General features: G+C 40.8%; 1 protein-coding gene across 1 annotated transcript in view; it reads left to right on the forward strand.

The window, feature by feature from the left end:
• Positions 1-23434, forward strand: part of LOC127417605 (solute carrier family 49 member A3-like) — a 23537-nt gene extending 103 nt beyond the window's left edge. The window contains exons 1-10 of the mRNA XM_051657645.1: positions 1-366; positions 12337-12495; positions 12910-13126; positions 13910-13986; positions 14081-14218; positions 15083-15199; positions 16151-16303; positions 16400-16557; positions 21436-21548; positions 22894-23434. The exon at positions 1-366 is cut by the window's left edge and continues 103 nt beyond it. Of these exons, the coding sequence (XP_051513605.1) occupies positions 205-366; positions 12337-12495; positions 12910-13126; positions 13910-13986; positions 14081-14218; positions 15083-15199; positions 16151-16303; positions 16400-16557; positions 21436-21548; positions 22894-23060 (1461 nt within the window). The 5' untranslated portion in view covers positions 1-204 and the 3' untranslated portion in view covers positions 23061-23434. The remainder of the gene's footprint in view (positions 367-12336; positions 12496-12909; positions 13127-13909; positions 13987-14080; positions 14219-15082; positions 15200-16150; positions 16304-16399; positions 16558-21435; positions 21549-22893) is intronic.
• The last annotated feature ends 1302 nt before the right edge of the window (positions 23435-24736 follow it).

Here is a 24736-nt window from a genome sequence, read left to right on the forward strand (position 1 = left end):
AAGTAAACCATCTCTTGACTTTTCACATCAGTGGAAACTGGAACGCATAAGTTTTGACATCTGATAATTGTTTTATGTAGATTACTGCTAGGGTTGTTTTTTCTCCGCACAATGGATACAAAGTTCAGGACGGCTTTAGTTACCATGAGTTTTTTAACTCATTTATGATGCGATCTCGTCTGGTTCTGGTTCAGTTTTGGCATCATGGATGATGTAAGCGCGGAGACCGGAGCGCTCGTCGGGAGCCCGAATAGAGATGTCCGGTCTCACCTGAACGGAGGGGACACTGCGGCTCAATTCACAGTTTACAGAAGGAGATGGTTCATCTTATCCGTGCTCTGCCTACTGAACTGTTCGAACTCAGTGGTATGTGTAATCCAGTAATTCCAGTTCGCCTGTCAAAGCAAAGTGTTCTGGTTTTTCCGAGAGGTTCGGTATGTTGAACAGATCTGATAAATTGTCACTCTCTGAAGCGTCCCTTTATATTCAGCCACTTTCATAAAGAAGTTGCGTAACTTTCATTCAAACCATTATGTATGTTTTAATATTTGCTATGTTTTATAAAATGTAATAATGTTTGATGAATTTAAAGTTAATTTTATGATTGAAAGTTATTATAAAGTGTTTTTTTTTTATTTTATTTTTTTTATAAAGGGATAGTCTCAGTAAACAGTCTGCATAAGGTCTGATCAACATTGCAGCCACATAAACTGTTTTCTTAAACATTGTATAGCTGATATGAGTGTAGTAATGTTCACCTTACGTTACTATATACAGAAGAATTCATGTCTATTTGTGTACTATAATGTGCTTATCTGTGTTTAGTATAGTGGAATTGTTTTCCTACTAAGAAATATTTTTCAGAGGTGGTAACAACTGAAAGGATTTAAAAGTGATCCAGAGAGAACAGGCAAGATATTTTATTGATATGGTTTATGAATAGTTGTGTAATCACACACACACACACACATCTGTGTGTGGGAAGTGAAATACAATAATTATACTGAAATCGGTGCAGAACTTGCTAGCACACGTGTATATTTTTCTTTATAATGGCAATAATTAATAAATAAATCCTTTAGTTCTTGGCTTGCCAAGGACATGTGAGTCTTGAAATGATCTTGACCACTGTTTGGTATAATGACAATCTATAAATTAGTTACTACCGTGGTCTATTTGGCCAGAATATCATGCATTTATAAAAACTTTACATAGTTTGACCTTATCAGACTAGCAATCGTTATGTCTAATGTTAACAAACATTGCCTAACTTTTGTAACGTCATTTATTTCAAAACATCAATGTTTCCAACAAGGCAAAACAACAGCATAAGATATGGCACTTATCTGCTCAGATGACATGTTTTCAGATATCCGTCTTTTCCTTTTCTTTTTTTTTTTTTTTAATTTATTTGTCCATACGCTCTGCTAAGATGACCTGTATTCATGTGTACACCGGTGCCTCGAACCACATTCATCCGTGCAGAGGAGCAGAGCCGAACCACAATCAAAACAATGTTCTTCCTCAAGACGCATGCAGTTTTATTTTTTAACCGCTAGAGGGCCAAAAGTTACACAGTGTAGTCTATTTTTATCTGTCATTTCTCTTTTAATTTTCTTGATAATTTTGTAAACATATATTTCATATTTGTATGTATGCACGATATCTTGATTTGACATAGTCAATATTTACATTTTCAGTAATTCAAAATGACTTTTCATAGAAGTAACAAAACCAGGGCTGTAGCAACCATTATATCTTGTGGTGGAGGGACAAGTTTTTAGGCAGTGAAAAATTTTATTTATATTCTTAGGAAATTATTAGGGCTGTTAACCAATTACAGATTTTAATAATATTAATTACATGGTATGCCGATTAATTAATCGAATTAATCATAATATATAAATAATAAGTGGCATTCAGCTGATCACAAAGTAGAGTCAGGACATTACTGATGCAAAAAACAGCACCATCGTTGTTTGAAAAAAGTCATTTTTGATCAAATCTAGACAGGCCCCATTTCCAGCAGCCATCACTCCAACACCTTATCCTTGAGTAATCATGCAAAATTGATCATTTGGTACTAGAAAATCACTTGCCATTATATCAAACACAGTTGAAAGCTATTTGGTTCGTTAAATGAAACTTAACATTGTCTTTGTGTTTGTTTTTGAGTTGCCACAGTATGCAATAGACTGGCATGTCTTCAGGTCAGTATTAGGTCAAAAATGGCAAAAAGAAACAGCTTTCTCTAGAAACTCATCAGTCAATCATTGTTTTGAGGAATGAAGGCTATACAATGCTTGAAACTGCCAAAAAACTGAAGATTTCATACAAAGGTGTATACTACAGTCTTCAAAGACAAAGGAGAACTGGTTCTAACAATGTGGAAGGCCATATGTACAACTAAACAAGAGGATAAGTACATCAGAGTCTCTAGTTTGAGAAATAGACGCCTCACTTGTCCTCAGCTGACAGCTTCATTGAATTCTACCCGCTCAACACCAGTTTCATGTACCACAGTAAAGAGAAGACTCCGGGGTGCAGGCCTTATGGGAAGAATTGCAAAGAAAAAGCCACTTTTGAAACAGAAAAACAAAAAGAAAAGGTTAGAGTGGGCAAAGAAACACAGACATTGGACAACAGATAATTGGAAAAGAGTGTTATGGATCTTAACCCCATTGAGCTTTTGTGGGATCAGCTAGACTGTAAGGTGCGTGAGAAGTGCCCGACAAGACAGTCACATCTATGGCAAGTGCTACAGGAAGCGTGGGGTGAAATGTCACCTGAGTATCTGGACAAACTGACAGCTAGAATGCCAAGGATCTGTAAAGCTGTCATTGCTGCACATGGAGGATTTTTTTTATGAGAACTCTTTGAAGTTCTGAACATTTTATTCAAATTGTAATAGTAATTTTTCACATTGTTAATGTCCTGACTATACATTGTGATCAGCTGAATGCCACTTTGGTGAATAAAAGTACCAATTTCTTTCCATAAGAGCAAAATCTGTACATTATTCGAAACTTTTTTTCCACCAGTGTATATATACAGTATATATATATATATATATATATATATATATATATATATTGAGACAGATAGAGATAGTTCGAGATTGGATTGTGTCAAGGCACAGATCTGGGGAAGGCTACAAAACATTTCGGCTGCATTGAAGTTTCCCAAGAGCACAGTGGCCTCCATTATTCTTAAACGGATGAAGTTTGGAGCAACCAGGACTCTTCCTAGAGCTGGCCGCCCAGCCAAACTGAGCAATCTGGGGAGAAGGGCCTTGGTAAGAGAGGTGACCAAGAACCTGATGGTCACTCTGGCTGAGCTCCAGAGATCATGTGTGGAGATGGGAAAAACTTGCAGAAGGACAACCATCACTGCAACACTCCACCAATCTGGGCTTTATGGCAGAGTGGCCAGATGGAAGCCTCTCCTCAGTGCAAGACACATTAAATCTCACTTGGAATTAGCAAAAAAGCCCCTAAAGGACTCTCAGACTGTGAGAAACAAGATTCTCTGGTCTGATGAAACGAAAGATTGAACAGTTTGGCCTCAATTCTAAGCATCATGTCTGGAGGAAACCAGGTGCCACTCATCACCTGCGCAATACCATCCCAGTGGTGAAGCATGGTGGTGGTAGCATCATGCTGTGGGGGTGTTTTTCAGCAGCAGGGACTGGGAAACTGGTCAGGATTGAAGGAAAGCTGAACGCAGCAAAATACAGAGATATCCTTAATAAAAACCTGGTCCAGAGCACTCAGGACCTCAGACTAGGCCGAAGGTTCACCTTCCAACAGCCTCAAGCACACAGCCAAGACAGCGCAAGAGTGGCTTAGGGACAACTCTGTGAATGTCCTTGAGTGGCCCGGCCAGAGCCCGGACTTGAACCCAATCGAACATCTCTGGAGAGACCTGAAAATGGCTGTCCACCAATGGACCCCATCCAACCTGAAAGAGCTTGAGAGAATCTACAGTGAAGAATGGCAGAAAATCCCCAAATCTAGGTGTGCAAAGCTTGTCGCATCATACCCAAAAGACTTGAGGCTGTAATCGCTGCCAAAGGTGCTTCAACTAAATAAATATCTCATAAGGCCTGACAGGCCCGACATTATAAACAGAGCTGATGAGGAAAAGATGAGAAAACATAATGTAGTAACAGATATGATTTGACAGAAATGTTATAGATTAAAATTAAAACTATAGAAGGGGAAGGAGAAGTCTACTTAGATTTTAAAAATGTTGGTTTTGTTTGCCTTCAGATATTCCAAGAGATGACCCTAGAATGCATACGTATGTAACGTCACTCCTCTTTAATACATAAGTGGGTCATAAAAGACCCAGGTGAAATCTACTGTAGATGCTTATTCTTTATAAAACTACTTATTTGTTTAAGGTAAATTAACTCTAATGGTAATTTTATAAGTAATTTGCATTTTTATATAGTTTATATATATATTTTATTCAAATCTGAAGACTTTGAGATACATTGAAAATGAAGTATACTCTTTTGGGTGAGAGCCTAAAAAAGCCTGTATAACAGCCTGTATAACAGAAACATTTACAATACAGCCCAAGAAGGTGCAGCCAATACATATTGCTTTTCAGGCATACAGGGCAAACAATGTCAGGTTAATGACTCTAAGGTTACTTTTAAAACTTGATTGCACTGCTGATAATAAAAGTAAGGCAGCACGGTAAGGCATGTTAGATGCTATTTGCACCCCTTATTAAATGCAGTATAGGGGTAACATTGCAGCATGTTCATTGTGTTTATTTAGGGTCCCATAGACACCCTACACCAACTCTTACCCCTAAACCTAACCCTAACCTTACCTTACAAAAATTAACCATGTTTTTACTACAGAAACAATAGTATCATCATGGTATTGTGTAGCAAAATTGTAGTAACCACAAAATTAAACCTGTTTACTATATTAACATTATAATACAATAGTGACATTATGGTTAATTGCATTAAAACTATGGCTTTGACCATAAATCATGGTTACTGCATTATTACTGTTGTATAAACATGGTTAATTATGCCATTGCAGCGACACTTGACACAGTTTATCTATAATTATTTTAGTGCAAATAGTTGCGCTGTGTGGCAGGTGCTATTTACACCTAGTGTAAATTGTCACTCCATAAAAGTAATTATGTTACGCCATAACTTGTCTCTGTCTACTTTTTGTGGCTGTAATTATAGCAATATTCTGCCATATTCTATCCCTCACAACCTATTTATTCACAAAAAATTAAATATGGTATCTACCCTGAGTATATATCTGATTGTGATTCATAAAGACAGAAGCCATAACTTCTAGGGCTGTGGTTTCAAGTTTTGTTAAAATGCTGTATTGTCAATCTTCTTGACATACATTATTTTAATATAAACCAATAAGTGTAAAAATAGAAGAAGAGACAGCTCATTTGGAACCATCCAATGGCATGTACTGTCCTGACAAACACAGCTGACCATAATTACCAATACTAAAACTATTAAATCCTAAATATAAACAGTAATAGATGTAGTACTAGATGTAATACTAGACCGATGTAGATTTGTCTTTAATGACAAATTTGGTTGCTGATTTTATTATATACCTGTAGCTGCTGCTCAACAAGCCCCATTGATCCAGTGCCACTGAACCAACACTGCACAGGATTTCACTGGAAATGTTCACACTTGCCGTTGTGATTTTCAGTCCACTAGGGGCTTTAGTCTACAGGGTTATAACAGGGTCATCCTAATAGCCCAGCTGTAGTAGGATATGGATACTTCCCCATGAGGCTATTATCTCTGAACAGGGCGTGTGCCAGAAAGGGGCATGTCAATCTTAATTACACCCCTGTTGCTCCCAAGGGACATGTAATTTCCATGGACACCATTGTATGTGTGTTACAAGGCCAAGACATCCAAAGCTGTTCTTCTGAAATACGAGAAATGCACATCATGTCTTGGCACACTTTTTAAAGCTTAGCAGATGGTGTAATTTAAGATTCAACAATTTGGGGCTTATTTAAAGATTACAATCGTAGGGAAATCTGATAATAGTCTAAACCTGCAGATGTGACTCTGAACTGGTTTCCTTGTTAAGAGTATTTCTGAACTTCAAAAGATTTTGAAAAGTACAGTACAGTCAGCATTGATGGTTAATTTTATACAGTACGTTTTGTCCAGGAAACCATGTTGTGTTAGATGCATTTGAATGAATGTGAAACTGTGTGCCAGTAACTTGTGTAGTGGTGCATGAAACAATTGGATTGTTTGGGGATCAGCTGACTGCCGTTCAACATGCTGCTGCATAAATCAAATTTCCTTGATTGCAAACGAATTTTATTTATTTATTTTAAATTTTTTTGAGAAATAATCAGTGTAAAAAAAAAAATTCAGGTAACCTATGCTGTAAAAAGTGATCATGTATATGCTGTAAAAAGCTTTTTCTACCTGATCTAACCCTTTTTTTTTTATTTTATTTTTTTTTTTGGTGTAATGTATTCAGTGAATTGAATAAAACCAGTTAATTTAGATGAGTGATTCTAACAAAACCTATGACGGAAATGTCCTGGTCATATTTAACCCCAAATCAATAGATATAAAATATGACATTATATATATATATATATATATATATATATATATATATATATATATATATATATATATATATATAATATTTTTTTTGTATTATTTTTTTATTTTTTTGCAAAAAGAAAATGAAGCCATTGAGTTGTTTTTTTTTTTTTTTTGCATCAACATTATTTTCAGTACTTTTAATCATATTTTACCACCAATTCTCATTAACATAATGCATTCTGACTTTTTACTTTTACAATATCCATTGTGTCCACTGATGACTCTCTTTATTGTAACACAGTAATTTTTTACTGTATAATATTATTTCTTAATTAAAATCAGTGAAAATGAAAGGCAGTACCAAGGGAGTGTTGCTATAATGTATAAATACTTAACCATTTAAAAAATATATAATTTTATTATTGCGGTAATGAAAACATCACAATGACCATCTTTTTTCATATTGAAAAGTCATGTTGAAAATTAAAAATTGGGGGGTAAAATGTGTGTAACTGTCATAAAAATAATGTCACAATGTAAAAATATTTTATGGCCTTAAAAAAAGGCTTCATTTTATAGAGTATGTGCAAAATATCATGTCGTCTTTTGATTTTGGCGAAAAATAGGATTAGGACATTTTCTTGACAGGTTTCGTGAGAACAATCCAGATGTTACCACATGACAGGAAGCACATTTTGTTAGGTTAAAAAATTGCTTGAGGTGGTTATATGTCTAAATAATCCTATTTTGTTCAAGTCAAAAATATTACTTAGCATGACTGCATTACGCTACACCACTAAAAGTTATTTTTAAGAGTTAGATTGTGTAGAAACAGATTAAGGCAACAGTTGCACATTACCACGATTCAGTTCCCTTACGATTCAGTTCACTTGACATTGCATCACTAAGCTGACACAATGGGGAGTGTCCTTCTACACGACCTGGTTGAAACCCTTCTACAATAACGCCAGGATTGGCTATGGTGTTTGAGCCCTGCCCTTTTAGGCGCGAAGCTGTCCAGTATAAAAGTGGGCGTGCAAACAACATTCCTCAGAATTTTCTTCCTTTAAGACAGCGATTTATCTCTCGTCTAGAAGCCTTCTACTACTTCGCTGTCGACATACATGTGTCAGTGAGCGTTATGGCAATGAGAAGACTCTCTGCTCCCCTGCAGTGTTCTGGAGAATGTTTACTCTGCGTCACCACTTGACGCTTCGCTGGTGAACGGGCCGCTTCAGCATCCTGATTCCCTGCAGTGCTTCGGCAGGAGTTTTGTATCCCTATAAGCTATTGTAATATTGTGTATATAAATATACCTAAAAGAGCCGCTTACGTGTCCGCGTCTTTTTAAAGATGTCGTTCCGTAAGTGTTCCTTATGCGAGGGACACATCCCACGTCAGATCAGCATGGGAGCTGCATTCGCTATCTGCATTCTCTGCCCATGCAGAGACAGCTCTCATGGAGACAGACTGCCCTCACTATGAGGGCATGAGTCTGAAGACGCTTCGCTCACGAATCGCCCTCGTTCTGAGGGATGATTCAGCCTCCCGCGCCCTCCCACCCACCTCTTCTGTGACTACCGAGGGATCACACGAGAAGGCACGATGGGACCGCGAGGCCGAGCAGGATGAACTTGAGGTGGACCTTGTGCCCTGCAGGCCCCTCAATCTCCAAGTGCTGCATCTATGCCGATATAGTATGTGCGCACAACCTCGTCACATTCAGCGGTTCTGACGCTGGGGATGATGATGATCTTATGTCTCTTGCTGCATCTGGTCAGTGATCAATGGAGGACGTTGCCAGCCCTTCCACTAGCAAGGGTGTGGAGCATGCACGCGCCATTGACAGAGATGCTTTGCATCCTTTCAAGGGTGGTCAAAGAGCTCAGTCTCGAGTGGTCTCCTCCAGAGGAACCTAAAAAATCTTGCCTTGATGAATGGTTCCTTCAGTTTGGGCGTCGTCAAGTGACTGCCCCATTCTTCCTGGAAGTTCATAACGAATTAACAGAATCCTGGCATGCGCCCTATTCAGCTCGCTCGCACAGCGATTCACTAAAGTGGACCATGGGGAAGACAAAGGTTATGCCCAACTGTGGAACAGGCAGTAGCGGCACATCTCTGCCTGGCGAGTAGCAGGGCGTGGAACTCACGCCCCATTCATCCTTCCAAGCCATGTCGATTGACGTCCGCATTGGCTGGAAAAGCATACTCAGCAGCGGGCCAAGATGGTTCAGCACTTCATGTGGTGGTGGTGCTCCAAGTTTTCCAAGCTAAGCTCCTCAAGCAAATGGACGAGCAAGGCTACGATCCAGAGTTGTCAAAGAGCTCCACACCGCTATGGACCTAGTGCTGCGAGCCACGAAAGTCACTGCACAGGCTGTTGGCAAGTCAATGGCCAACCTGGTGGTTTTGAATCATCACATCTATCTGACCCTCACGGGAATGCGTGACGTGCCACACTATTTGATGCTCCGGTGTCTCCAGCCGGCCTTTTGAGCGGCTCTGTGGATAGATTTGATGGGCGCTATGTCACAACTCAGCAACACTCACAGGCTATGAGACATTTTATGCCAAATTGGAGCAGTACTTCATCACAACCGGCTCGCTCCTGTTCTGTCTCGGGCCAGCGCCCTGCTAAAAACCCCACACCTGCTGCCTCAGCGCCACCAAAAGCCACCGCCGAGCCGCCGGTAAAGCCATCCAAGCCGTGACCCAAACAAAGGCAGCTGTTTCAGCGCAATCCCCGGGCCGATGGGAAACCCCTCCCCCAACCAGCCGGGGCCGCCAGTTCAGGAGAGAGAGAGAGACACACGCGGCCACTGTGTGTGTGTGCGTCTATGTATTTTATGTTGTGTTTCAGTTCTTTTATGTCATTAAAAGTTTCGTTGAATGCTCAGCCGGTTCCTGCCTCCTCCTTTCCCTTAAGCAGAGACCTAACCTGTTACAGGCAGATTTTCAGGTGGAAAGTGGTGACCATGGACACTTCCAACACAGGTTGGGGGGCAGTGTGTGACAGACGAAGAGGGCATGGCACATCAACCGCCTGGAGTTGTCGGCTGTTTTTCTAGCCTTGAAGGCTTTTCAGTCCGAAATAGGGAATTATCGTGTTCCGATTCGCTCGAACAACACAACAGTTGTGGCATACATAAACCACCAAGACGGAATTCGTTCCCTGTCAGTGATGAGACTAACGTGTCATCTCCTCCTGTGGAGCAAGCATCTTCTCCTCTCCCTGTGGGTGACATATGTCCCAGACCGTCTGAATTACGGTGCGGACCTTTTGTCATGCCAAGGGGCGATGCCAGGCGAATGGAGACTTCATCCTGAGACTGTCTTGAGGATTTGGGAAATATTCGGTAAAGCCGAGATCGATCTATTTGCCTCCGCGGAGAATGGCCACTGTCCCCTCTGGTACTCCAAATCCCAAGCTCCGCTAGGAGTGGACGCAATGGCCCACAAATGGCCTGCGAAACACCCCCCGGTGTGCCTCCTTCTCTCTGTCATATGCAAAGTCCGAGAGGACAAGGAAACAATTCTATTGGTTGCGCCGAAGTGGCCCAATCAGTCCTGGTTTCTGGAAATTATTTTGTACAGCCCTCCACTGGAAATACCACTGAGGAGGGATATCTCTCAAGCGCAGGGCACAATTTGGCATCCCCAGCCCAAGCTGTGGAAACTGCATGTGTGGCCCCTGAATGGAGCGCGTTAAACATGCCAGTCCTGACTTTTTATGAACACTATTTTACAAGCTAGAGCGCCGTCTACGAGACGGCTTTACGCACTGAAATGGAATGTGTTCACTAATTGGTGCTTTTCACGTGGCAAAGACCCAGTGAACTGCCCCATACCTGAAATTCTAATATATCTTCAAGAGCGATTGGACGCAGGGCTCACTCCATCAACGCTCAAAGTTTATGTGGCGACTATAGCTGCGTATCACACACCTGAAGCCGGCACCTCTGTAGGCAAAAATGATTTAATCATAAAATTCCTTAGGGGAGCGATGCGGTTAAATCCCCCTTGCCTGGCTACAGTTCCGACTTGGAACCTAGCTTTAGTCCTAAAAGCACTTGCGGGGCCCACCTTCGAGCCTCTGGACTCTGTTGAATTTTGTGTGCTTTCTATTTAGACCGCATTACTGCTGGCTCTGGCCTCAGTAAAACGGGCCAGTGATTTCAAGCACTGTCAGTTGACAATTCATGACTGGAATTTAGTCCGGATCTTTCAAAAGCCACTGTCAAACACAGAAAAGGTTATATGCCTATGATTCTAACCACGCCCTTCAGAGGGCAGGTGGTTCAACTTCAAGCATTTTTCCCTCCATTTAATTCGGATGAGGAACAGTCCTTGCATTTGCAGGCTTACGAGTCACAGGATGCAAATTGCCCAATTGGTGTTAAAGCACACTCAACTAGAGGCATGTCCTCTTCATGGGCATGGATGAATGGTGTGTCTTTACAAGACATTTTGCAGCAGGATGGTCTTCTCAAAACACATTTGCAAGGTTTTACAACCTAAATGTAACATCTCTCTCATCACAAGTCCTCTCTGTTTAGGGTGCTTGCTATTTTGTTGGCCAAACATACATTTATGTCCCTCTTTTTAAGTATGGGCTCCCTGTCATTTTACACAACTGCCTGCATTCAGACTGTTGTATTCCCAAAAGTCACAAGCACTTCTTTCCCGACTGGGTTTGTGAAGGGGTTAATTCATACTATATGACTAAAGTTCATATATCCATTCTGAGTGTTCCCCTCCTGGCTCACCATTCACTTGCGGCATATTCATGTCGGTCGCCGTCCCATGGGACTGCTGCGTCATTTTTCCTCTCTGGGAGGGTTATGTCGTGTAGATGGTCATGATGGGACTCTGTTCCCCATAGCGTCAGCTTAGTGATGCAATGTCAAGTGAACTGAATAGTAAGGGAATGTCTTGGTTACGTATGTAACCTCAGTTCCCTGAGATGAAGGGAACGAGACCTTGCATAAGCTGACTGCACTACGGACTCAGGTTTTTTTGAGGTGCGAGCGATGCGCTCTTTGTCCCTCAGTCAGAAAATTCTGAGTAATGGTGTTTGTGCACCCGCTTATATACTGGACAGCTTCGCGCCTAAAAGGGTGGGGCTTAAACATCATAGCCAATCCTGCCATTATTGTAGAAGGGTTTCAACTAGGTCGTGTAGAAGGACACTCCCCATAGTGTCAGCTTAGTGACGCAATGTCTCTTTCTCAGGGAACCGAGGTAACATACGTAACTGAGACATTTTCTGTGTATTGAGTGACTGCTATACTCTGATGGAAGATATAAAAATTGAATGATGTTGCTCATGATGTGCTGTGATGGCCTGTGTATTATAAATAACTCAGTGTTTTTCAGGTTTAGTTCATGTGAGGGGCCCTTCTGACATGAGGTTTCTGTTTTTGCACATTCAGCATCTAAATGTTGGGAAGTGAGATTTGAGTTTGACTTGCGTATATGTCATATGACCGACCTGGTTCACTGTCATGTGAACTGTTAAAACTTTGAAAAATACTTTGAAATACTTTGAAAAATAAATATAAATAATAATAAAAAAAGTCTGAGTTACTTTCAAAGTTTAAGAATTATTTTCAATCTTGTTATTATATCTTGTTATGTCTTGTATATATGCTATATACAAGACATAAGTTTTTTTTTTCATATAAATTTAATTTATATATACAGTATAAATGTATGTATTTGTATTGTCTTCAATTTCTCCACAGCTATGGCTGACTTTTGCACCTGTGGCCGACCAGACAGCACAGTACCTGAGAGTGTCTCTGGATCAGGTCAACTGGCTGTCCCTCGTCTACATGGTGGTTGCAATTCCCTTCAGTTTCATCACCACATGGATGCTGGACACACTCGGACTGCGCTTCTCGGTACACAGAGACTTATTACTGTCTATCATCAAATGCTGAACCTAATCCGCACTCTAAATTGTGTTTACTACTGAAAGAAATAGAAGGACTAAGCATATTTTCCACTGAGTATTATAGTTACTATAGTTATAATATATGCTATTTAATGTCAGGTTTCCATTGGGGCAACTTACTAAATATAGTGTTACAACATGCCCCACCCTAAGCAATATTCTCTGGAGTACAAAGTGTGACAACTAGCCCCAGTCTCCCATATTTATAAAGCTTTCATAATACTACAAGCACTGTTTCCTTGTCTTTGAGCAAGACATCAAAGAAAAGAATCAGAAAGAAACTGGAGGCAGGAAGTTTATACTCTTATCCTTGAACTATTCCAATGCAACTCTCTCTTTCCAACCTGCTTCTGGAACACAGTTAATCCTGGGCTCTTGGCTCAACATGTTGGGTAGTATCCTGCGTGTCGTTGGCATTCTGAGCTGCATCCCGGAGTGGGCCGTGTTCCCCCTGGTGATGGGGGGCCAGACACTGTGTGCCCTTGCCCAACCTTTGGTCATCTTCGCCCCCACCAAACTGGCGGCTCTGTGGTTCCCAGATCACCAGAGGGCCACAGCTAACATGATTGCTTCAATGGGTAACCATATATACTAACAGCTCAGATGTTTTATACTTAATGTACAGTGGGGTGCAAAAGTCTGAGACAACTAGTAAAAAAATCTTCTGTTTTGCACTCTTTAATTTAAAACAAAACATTACCGATTATATTATTAGCATAACAGTTTGAGTAAGAGGTTGAGAAATTGACATTAATTTCTGAATTTTTTATGAAAGCATCTCCTTGAGCTCGCGTGAACTCCAAGTTGTGGTAATTTTATAGTAAATCATAATCTAAAATAGAAGCATTTTTACTAGAGGTGGAATAGTTGCTTTTTGGAACTATCGGTTATTTGAAAAATCAATGCAGATAGTTGCTGATATTTTTTTATTATTATTCCTCTGTCTCCAATGCTGGAGGGTTCTACAGTTAGAACTCCTTGTTCTGTCTGTCTACAGTATAACAGTGGCTTTGGGAGGTGAAATACAAACAATCACTGAGTTTGTCATGCCACACTATTACTATTGATGAATGATGATATACTGTTGATGAATTTTATTAATTTCGGACTGTATTGCCTCTATAGTATGTCTGTGCCTACCACAGTAAGAAATGACCTAGAACATTTTTTGCATTCAATAAGTCGATTTTTAAAAACTATCGGCAGATTTACCGGTTATCTGCCTTTTCCACCGCCTTAGTTATCGGTATCAGCACAATCCACTATCGGTCGATCTCTAATGTATACTAGTGAACTCAGAAATTTGAATCCCACTGTATGTAGAATGGAAATATTACAGTTTGTTTTCTTTTGTTTTCCAGCAAATCCTCTCGGACTGCTTTTTGCGAATATTTTCTCTCCCATGATAATTCGGTACACTAATAATCTTCTCATGCTGGTAAGACAGCTTTAGACAGAACTTGGTCACAAAAGAATTACATTCCTCATATGATGTATCTCTCTAATAGTCCTGTTGTCTTTCTGCCACGTAGCTCTTCATATATGCTATACCTGCCACCGTCGCCTGTTTCCTAGCAACAGTGGGGATTCGTGAACGCGTTCCCCCGACACCCCCGTCTGCCAGCGTGGTGACCTCCAGCACTAAACCTTTCCTACAGGGCATAAAACTGGTACTACATACACTTACAAACACATTACCTTGTCACACACGAATTGCATTACAAATCTAATGGCATTTTGCTTGGGCAGTTTGCATGTTTCAAAAACCCATGAAACACTCAAAACAAAAAAATCCTTGATTAAAGATTAAAGATTTAGTTAGACGTGCATGTCTGGGTTGGGTAGCTTACGTCAGTTATTACTAGTGGGGTTGGCAAAGGCAAAACGCAGTAACTACACATTTTGTCAAAACTGAGTTATAACTGAAATCGAGTGAGAAAATGTGAAAATCAACATTTGGCTGGACAATCTACACTCTAAAGGCACTTTCCTTAGATTTCGTGTCGCCATCGTTACTGTGTTTAGACTTTTTAGGGCAGATATTTTCGGACCTCTGAAGTTATTTGTTTCTATTGCAACACTCATAATGCCAAAACAGCTTTGTTTTTCATAAAGCAAAATATTTAATCACTAAATTAACTTATTATTTCACCTCTATATGCTGTTGTAAAAAGTTTTAGAACAAAGAAATCGCTCCAGGTAACAATGGCATGAAAAACAGCATATCAAACATTAGCATGTGTTTGCTACCTTTAACTGTTTAGGCTGCTGCCAATATTGTTTTTTTGTTTTTTTTGTTTTTTACATTACATAACGAGGATCAAGTTGGAGCTTTCATAGAATTACAAGTTTACAACTTCTACTCCTTACAAGTAATTACAAGACAGAATTACTGTCTCATAATTACGGTAAATCTGGTATAACATGAATGTACCGTTATAACTAGGGTTAGTGAATGTGTACTTTTGTACTGCTGTCTAAGATTCTTGGCTTTGGTTTGATTTGTCTGTGTTCTTTCACTCATTAATCTATAGCTACTGAGGAACAAAGCATACTTGATCCTGCTGGTGTGTTTTGGTTCGGGTATAGGAATATTCACCTGTTTTTCCACCTTGCTGGAACAGATACTTTGTGTCAAGGGATACTCAAATGTAAGGACACAACACAAGCGTACAGAATCATTCCCAAACCTACATGTTTACCTCATATGTAAAAACCTACCTTTGCTGTTATTTTGAATAACAGGGTTAAACTAGTGAAGAAATGTGTGTAAAGACAAACTTTGGTGGACAGACAGACAGACAGACAGATAGATAGATAGACAGACGACAGACAGACAGACAGACAGACAGGGATTGCCGGATGGACAGACAAAAAGATAGATAGATAGATAGATAGATAGATAGATAGATAGATAGATAGATATGACAGATGGACGGACGGACAAACAGACAGACAGGCAGAGACAAACACACAGACGGATGGACGGACAGACAGACAGATAATGTAGACAGAGATAGATAGACAGACAGACAGACAGACAGACAGATAGATAGATAGACAGACAGGCAGACAGACAGACAGACAGACAGACAGACAAGGATGGACGGATGGACAGACAAAAAGATAGATAGATAGATAGATAGATAGATAGATAGATAGATAGAGATGGACAGACAGACAGATAGTCAGACAGACAGATAGATAGACAGACAGGGATGGATGGACGGACAGACAGATAGATAGAGACAGATGGACAGACACGGACGGACGGACAGACAGACAGATAGATAGACAGATAGATAGATAGATAGATAGATAGATAGATAGATAGATAGATAGATAGATAAATAGATATGACAGACGGATGGACAGACAGACAGATAGACAGACAGACAGATAGCTAGACAGACAGGGACGGACGGACGGACAGACAGACAGATAGATAGAGACAGATGGACAGACAGACAGACACGGATGAACGAACGGACAGACAAACAGACAGATAGATAGATAGATAGATAGATAGATAGATAGATAGATAGATAGACAGTCAGTCAAGCCAATGTAGAAACTTTGTCCCTTCTTTTTTATTGTGGCAGGACTTTGCAGGACTATGTGGTGCAGGTTCCATTGTATTTGGCGTTGTGGGCGCTGGCATCTTGGGCTTTTATGTAGACAAGACAAAGAAGTTTACAGAGGTCACCAAAATCAATATGTGCCTGACATCCCTGGGATGCACTGCTTTTGCGGTGGTAAGTAGAGAAAATGTGTTTAAATCTGCTTGAGTTTGGAAGGTTCAGGAGAGTTTTCAGGTTCAGGTTCAATTTATTGTCTCTGTTGTCTGTCAGGTTTCCCTTTTAAGGGACCAGAAGATCGCCATTGGTGCCGCATGTGCATGGTTTGGCCTGTTCGGGTTTTCTGTATATCCCATTGCCATGGAGCTCGGAGTTGAGTGTTCATACCCTGTGGGTGAAGCAACATCATCTGGACTGATCTTCATATCTGGGTAACATTTGATATGTTTTGATTTTTTTTTAAGTTTCAGTAATTCACTTTTGTTTTGCATTTTAAATTCTTATAGAGTTAAAGTCAACGTGAAATCAAAATTGACCATTTTTGCTTTTTTAACCCTGCTATGGTATTGAAAAGTGGCACTTCCCTTTGGTATTCAAGGTCATTTTTGACCGGAAGGTTTAGATGTGTAACCCTTTTTTTTATGACGATAATGCTAAATATTTTTTCTTCCCTGAAGTAATGTCATGATTCACTGTTGTTTGCCTTGTGTTTCTCCCGTCATCTGTTCCTCCCGGACTACATTTCCCATAATTCCCTGCCCTCATCACTGCTAGCTGTCCTTGATTGTTTTCACTTGTCTTCCATTAAGTCATTTTCCATTGTGTATATAATGCCCTGTTGTTTGATTGTTCTTTGTCAGTTGTTATGTGTTTTGACCTCCCGTGTATTACCAGTGTCCATCATAGATGTTTCCTTTGTTCCTGTGTTTTGCCCATCGTAGATGTTTCCTTTGTTCCTGTGTTTACACCGTTGCCTTGTACTTTGTTTATTTAATAAAACTATATTTTAGCCGCACCTAGATCCAGCTCTTGGGACTTCCTTTCTAACGTTCCAGCAAACGTTACAGAACAACTGACTGCAAAAATGGATCTAGCGGCATACTTCACGCAACTGAGCCAGGCGGACTTAAGGGATATAAGGGAGTACTCTCATTTCTTCACCACCATTGCAGCCCACACTGGATTTGATGATGCATCCCTGAAGTCCATATACAAGATTAGACTCGCAACACGCCAGTGGAGGGAATTGCCGGAGTCCGGTGATTACACGTGGGAGGATATGTGAGGCTATGGCTGCTCCGTGCCATATCACAGCCACGCCTCAGCCTGCTCCATGCCATGTCACAGCCACGCCTCAGCCTGCTCCATGCCATGTCACAGCAACGCCTCAGCCTGCTCCATACCATGTCACAGTTAAACCTCGGCCTGCTCCATACCACGTCACAGCCAAACTTCAGCCTGCTCCATGCCATGTCACAGCCACGTCTGAATCTGCTCCACGCCACATCACAGTCAAATCTGAGTCCGCTCCACGCCATGTCACATCCACATCTGAGTCAGCTCCATGCCATGTCACAGTCCAGCCTTCTGCGACTCATTGCTCCAAGCATTCCGCGGCCCCTGTCTTGAAGCCCTTCATGGCCCTTATCTCCAAGTTGAATTATTTGCCACTGATATCGGTGCGTAGGGCCACGAAGACCCTTCCCCACAAATTGTCAGTGCCCACGCCTGCCACGGCCAACGAGCCAACACCCACGCCTGCCACGGCCAATGAGCCAATGCCCACGCCTGCCACGGCCAACGAGCCAACGCCCACGCCTGCCACGGCCAACGAGCCAACGCCCATGCCTGCCACGGCCAACGAGCCAACGCCCATGCCTGCCACGGCCAATGAGCCAACGCCCATGCCTGCCACGGCCAACGAGCCAACACCCATGCCTGCCACGGCCAATGAGTCAATGGCCACGCCTGCCATGGCCAACGAGCTGGAAGCTTCGTCTGTCCCAGAGCCAGCGTTGCCAGCCTCATCCATCCCAGAGCCAGCGTTTCCAGCCTCATTCGTCCCAGAGTCCACGTTACCTACATCGGCCTCCCGGAGGAGGAGGAGGAGAAAGTCTTCCATTTCCAAGTCTCTGCCCATGTACACGACCACAGAGGTTGTCTCTGAGTCTCTGACTAGGTACATGACCATGGAGGTCGTTTCCAAGTCTCAGCCCATGTTCACGATCACAGAGGTCGTCTCCAAGTCTCTGCCCATGTACACGACCACGGAGGTCGATTCCAACTCTCTGCCCATGTTCACAACCACAGAGGTCATCTCCGAGTCTCTGCCCATGTACACGACCACAGAGGTCGTTCCCGAGTCTCAGTCCACGCCCACGCCACAGAGGTCGTACCCGAGTCTCTGTCTACGCCCATGACCACAGAGGTCGTTCCCGAGTCTCAGTCCATGCCCACGACCACAGAGGTCGTACCCGAATCTCAGTCCATGCCCACAACCACAGAAGTCGCTCCCAAGACTCTGTCTGTGCTCACAACCACAGAGGTCGCTCCCACTCTGCTCATGTTCATGACCACTGAGGTCATTTCCCAGTCATCCTGGACTCTTAGCCTCGAGCCGGCCACGGCTCTGCCTTCTACGGTTTCGCCCTTCGAGCCTTCCACGACTCCACCCTCCGAGTCTTCCACGGCTCTAGTCTCTAGTCTGTGGTCGCTACCCAGGCCTCCTGATCCTGTTTCAGCCCTGTGGCCGCCAACCAGGCCTCCTGATCCAATCCCTACCCTGAGTTGGTCTTCTGGGTCTCCTGGTCATCCACCTGATCCGCTCTGGTATCCTTTGGTCTCCTGGCCATCTGCCTGATATACTCTGGTCTCCTGGGTCTTCTGGCTGTCCACCTGATCTACTCTGGTCTTCTGAGTCTTCTGGCCATCCGCCTGATCTGCTCTGGTCTTCTTGGTCTCCTGACCGTCCGCCTGATCTGCTCTGGTCTCCTTGGTCTCCTGGCCATCCGCCTGATCTGCTCTGGTCTTCTTGGTCTCCTGACCGTCCGCCTGATCTGCTCTGGTCTCCTTGGTCTCCTGGCCGTCCGCCTGATCTGCTCTGGTCTTCTGGGTCTCCTAACCGTTCGCCTGATCTGCTCTGGTCTCCTTGGTCTCTTGGCTGTCCGCCTGATCTGCTCTGGTCTCCTTGGTCTCTTGGCCATCCACCCAATCTACGCTGGTCCCATGGCTGTCCGCCTGATCTGCACTGGTCTGCTTGGTCTCTCGGCCATCCACCTGATCTGCTCTGGTCTCATTGGTGTCCTGGCCGTCCGCCTGATCTGCTCTGGTCCCATTGGTCTCTCGGCCATCCACCCGATCTACTCTGGTCTCCCTGGTCTCATGGCTACCCGCCTGATCTGCTCTGGTCTCCTTGGTCTCCTGGCTGTTTGCCTGATCTGCTCTGGTCTTCTGGGTCTCCTAACCGTTCCCCTGATCTGCTCTGGTCTCCTTGGTCTCTTGGCTGTCCGCCTGATCTGCTCTGGTCTCCATGGTCTCTTGGCCGCCCACCCCATCTACGCTGGTCTCATGGCTGTCCGCCTGATCTGCACTGGTCTGCTTGGTCTCTCGGCCATCCACCTGATCTGCTCTGGTCTCCATGGTGTCCTGGCCATCCGCCTGATCTGCTCTGGTCCCATTGGTCTCTCGGCCATCCACCCGATCTACTCTGCTCTCCCTGGTCTCATGGCTACCCGCCTGATCTACTCTGGTCTCCCTGGTCTCCCGGCCTTCCGCCTGTTCTGCTCTAGTATCCATCTTGGCCCTGCCTCCCTGACCAGTCTTCCTTGGGCTTCAGGAGCCACCCATTAGAGGGGAGATTCTGTCATGATTCACTGTTGTTTGCCTTATGTTTCTCCCCTGTCATCTGTTCCTCCCGGACTACATTTCCCATAATTCCCTGCCCTCATCACTGCCAGCTGTCCTTGATTGTTTTCACCTGTCTTCCATTAAGTCATTTTCCATTGTGTATTTAATGCCCTGTTGTTTGATTGTTCTTTGTCAGTTGTTATGTGTTTTGACCTCCTGTGGATTACCAGTGTCCATCATAGATGTTTCCTATGTTTCTGTGTTTTGCCCATCGTAGATGTTTCCTTTGTTCCTGTGTTTTCCCATCGTGGATGTTTTCTTTGTTTCTGTGTTTACCTTGTACTTTGTTTATTTAATAAAACTATATTTTAGCCGCACCTAGATCCAGCTTATAAGAACAATAAAATTATGCATTTCTTTTGGTATTTTATGCTATTTTGATCTTATTTACTTGTAAATTTCTAAATTTTACCATTAATTTGTATAAACAAATAAGCTAATTTATGAAAAAAAAAAAAAACATTATTCAGAATCTACACTTCTAGAAGTTGAAACGTGAAGAAAATATGAGAATGTGACATAAATTGGAGGCAGATTGCTGCCATCTGGTGAACAAAATATAAATAACATGACTTGAAAACCATGTTGGCTGTAGCCATCTACTGTGTAGTCTGATGGCTTGTTTGTAAGTGAATTGGATATATTTTTAGACATTATCAAACTATTATTTGTCAAAGTTTAGCATTTTACATTTGTGTGTGTGTTTGTGTGTGGGTGTGTATGTTTTGCACTTAGGATGTTTTAGAGTCTCACCCTGTAATTTCTGTCTGTTTTTGTGTCTATAAATTCTGCATTGTGGCAGGTTATTGATTGTTTTTGACAGATAAAAAAAAAATAATAATTCTGTTTTTTTGGACATTAATTCTCAATGGTTGGTCAATTTTGATCACGAATACCAAAGGTGTCTTTTTTTTTTTTTTGAACGACCATATAGACTTATCGAATCAAGCCCATTTTTTTGTATGTTCAGATGGCAAATGGAGGAAAAGTCACCAAGTCTTGTACTGCTCAGATAAAGGAAAACATTTTTATTAAACAAGGAAAATTTATTTAGGTAAAAAATGACAGAATACCATAGGAGGGGTAATACACATTATTGGTTTTATTGGTAATTATTTATCTGTGAATGTTATTCCAAATAAAACAAATGCCTTTATAATTTTTCATCACAATGTAATAGCTTGCTCTGCCTCTTAAACTACTCTTTCCAGCTGACATCACCAAGCCCTCCCTTCCAAACACCTATCATACTGAGACCATTTTCAAAAATCCAGTCAATTCCTGATGGACATCAAGTTCCGCCCTATTGGTTTAACTTGGCAATATGTCACATTATAGAAATAAAATGGGTTAAAATGCTGTTTTATGTTGAGTTTGACATGTTTAATATAATGTTTAATCAGACAGGTTCAGTCTGTCATCTACATGCTGCTTCTTCAAGCTCTGACCAAACCGATGGCAGACTCCCCATTATCTGTTTGTGCTGCTGGAGGAGATGCCAGTCTGAGCTGGACAGGTGAGTGGTGTATTTTCTGTTTGTTTCATGATTAGAAAGTATTTGTAAACGGGTGTTTCTTCAACTTCAGGCAATTTTTTTGTCCAAGTGGTTGATTTTTTTTATTAAAACTAATAGATTTGTAACTTTTTCCTTTGTTATTTGATGGTCACATTGAAACTGACATATGCACGTTTTACCAGGCCTTCATCCTTTATTTTTGTGATTTTTCAAATGTATAGTTCTTAGAGTTCTTGCTTAATCGTGGTTTAATCAACTTTGAAAATCCATTATAAAAATACAAATTATTGCATGTTTAAAACGATAATAATCTAAAGAAAGAGTTAACCCTTCTCTTACCATAAAGCATATTTATTGTGAGAAAATTATTTGTCAATTAAAAAAAACAAAAACATTTCCACCACACCAAATGAGTTTGCCCCTAAAGACTTATTTATTTGATAAAAGTTAGTGAAGAGCATGCTTGAGATTAAATATGTGTTATGCGTCACTTGTAAATAACTTTTCTTGGTCATTCATGTGTTTGGAATTGTAATAATAATTCCAACACCTGGAAGCCCAATGCACACCACAAGCTCTTCATTATGTTGAACTAGCATAAAAAGCTTTAACCATCTTTGTCGGGAAGTAAATAAAAGAGAGAAAGAAATATGAAATCTTCCGACACGTCTATTTTATTCGGACCAAAAACGCATGCTCACGTCGTAATTATAACTTACTTGATGGCTTAAAGGCAGCATAAGTGAACTTGATGAGTTGTTCAGAAAAGCATACTACCATACTACTGTGCTATTTTTGCAGTATATTAATTTTCCGCATGCATAGAATACACAAATCACCCACTACATTTGCCAAAAATATGCAGTTGGGCATACAACAGAACGTAGACTATTGAACAATGCAGTTGAGACATTGAAATGGAATTTGTTTTTTCCAAGATAATAAACATGCTTGCAGTCAAAATAAACATGCATGCCATGAGGTCATGTGACAGTACTCTTCAACTAGTCTTTGAAATGTACACAAACATTGGACCATACTTAGTTTCACAAACTTTTGAAAAGATAGGATATATCATGATTAGCCAAGTGTGACTGTTTCATGCATTATTTTCATTTCCTCTTTCCAGCTAAACTGGATCCTGTGTGGTTAGGGAACACGTTTAAAATGAGAACAAGTGCAGATTAATCCAGCCTTCCTGCTTTTCTGGGTCGTCCTTGACATGTCTTGATGAGATAATGATAGAGTTGGGCAGAGCTCCAGGCATTTATTTGTCTTTTTCTCTCTGTTTTTTGTTCTGTCCCTGTTTCGCTCTTTCTACTACAACACACACACACATTGACAGTGCCAGTGCTGGTGATGGCAGGACTGTGTGCTCTGGGCACCTGCTGCTTTGTGGTGTTTTTCCAAACGGATTACCAGAGACTCCGTGCAGAAGCCACAGCCACACCAGAGACAGTGACTGAGCAGTCAACAGCAGGAGACACCTGGGCAAACAGCACTGACGCTTGACGGACTGATCCGACAGCGAGAGAAACCACTGAAAATTTGAACCAAGACCAAATGTTTTTTGCAATCTAAGTCTCTAAATGTCAATCTCAGACCCTTTATGACACTTCTTGCTTTGTAGTATAAAAGGGTGCAGAGATTTTGTAATTGTTATACTTGTGTGTACTGTACATTTTTATAATAGTTATTTTAAGAAACTTGAGAAATTACAGTGCAATTAAAATGTCCGTAGGACTAATCCTTTGCCTTACGTGACAGTAGAAATAATGGAATGCAAGGTATATGCTGCATATATACTGTATATGAGGTGGCTCAATTGCCACTGAAAGTGAAATAAAAAATAAAAAAATAGGGGTGAAGTTTGACCCCATAACGAATTCCTCTGTTTAGGCCTAATTTTACATATTGTATAAAATATGAGCTGATGTTTATTGAATTTTATGGGTAAAAGGTAATATATTCTCTAGATGTTCTATTACTCTAGTTATTTTTAATCTAGTTATTTATATTGATAATTTGTTAATCGATTGATTAAATTCAAGTATTTGAGATAAAAGGATGACACCTTGTATTTGATTAGATAAAAATGCCCTATAAAAAGACATAATGCCCCATAAAATAAAAATTATATCATATATATATATATATATATATATATATATATATATATATATATATATATACTGTATATATTAGTGTGGTATTTCTGAAACAATTTTGTATAACTATAAATGCAGAATATTTTTTTAAGTCATTGATCGCACATTAATTATCTGCAAGTCCCATAAATTGCATCTTAAACGAATATTCTGGGTTTAATACAGGTTAAGCTCACACATCAGCATTTGTGGCATAATGCTGATTGCCAAAAAAAGAATTGCCACTTCTCAGAAATCAAAGTTACAGTGAGGCACTTTCAAGTGAATGGGGGACATTTTTTGGAGAGTTTAAAGGCAGAAATGTGAAGCTTATAATTATATAAAAGCACTTACATTAATTCTTCTGTTAAAACTCATGTATTATATAATCTGAAAAGTCAGAGAATTATTTTTAAGTCTTAATCGTTTTTGACAGTCATTTTAGGGTTTACAGCATTATGTCATTGGCTGCTTTTCTTTATTATTTGGTCCAAGTCATCAATTTCAAAAACATTTTTTTATTTTTTATTAAATTTTAGATTTATAATGAAATAAATTAATATGTTGGCACAATTATATTTTTGTCTATAAAACTAATTTCAAACATTTAAGCATACGCCTTCAGATCAAAAGATTTTTAAGATCATGAGAAACATTTCAGTCAAATGTTTCAAAACTTTTGACCGGTAGTGTGTGTGTATATATAAATATTATATATATATATACACACACACATGTATTTGTACATGGCCAAATATTTGGAATAATGTACAGATTTTGCTCTTATGGAAAGAAATTGGTATTTTTATTCACCAAAGTGGCATTCAGCTGATCACAATATATAGTCAGGACATTAATAATGTGAAAAATTACTATTACAATTTGAAACAAATTTTCAGAACTTCAAAGAGTTCTCATAAAAAAAATCCTCCATGTGCAGCAATGACAGCTTTACAGATCCTTGGCATTCTAGCCGTCAGTTTGTCCAGATACTCAGGTGACATTTCACCCCACGCTTCCTGTAGCACTTGTCATAGATGT

This window comes from Myxocyprinus asiaticus, chromosome 27 (assembly GCF_019703515.2).
Source record: "Myxocyprinus asiaticus isolate MX2 ecotype Aquarium Trade chromosome 27, UBuf_Myxa_2, whole genome shotgun sequence".
Lineage (NCBI taxonomy): Eukaryota > Metazoa > Chordata > Actinopteri > Cypriniformes > Catostomidae > Myxocyprinus > Myxocyprinus asiaticus.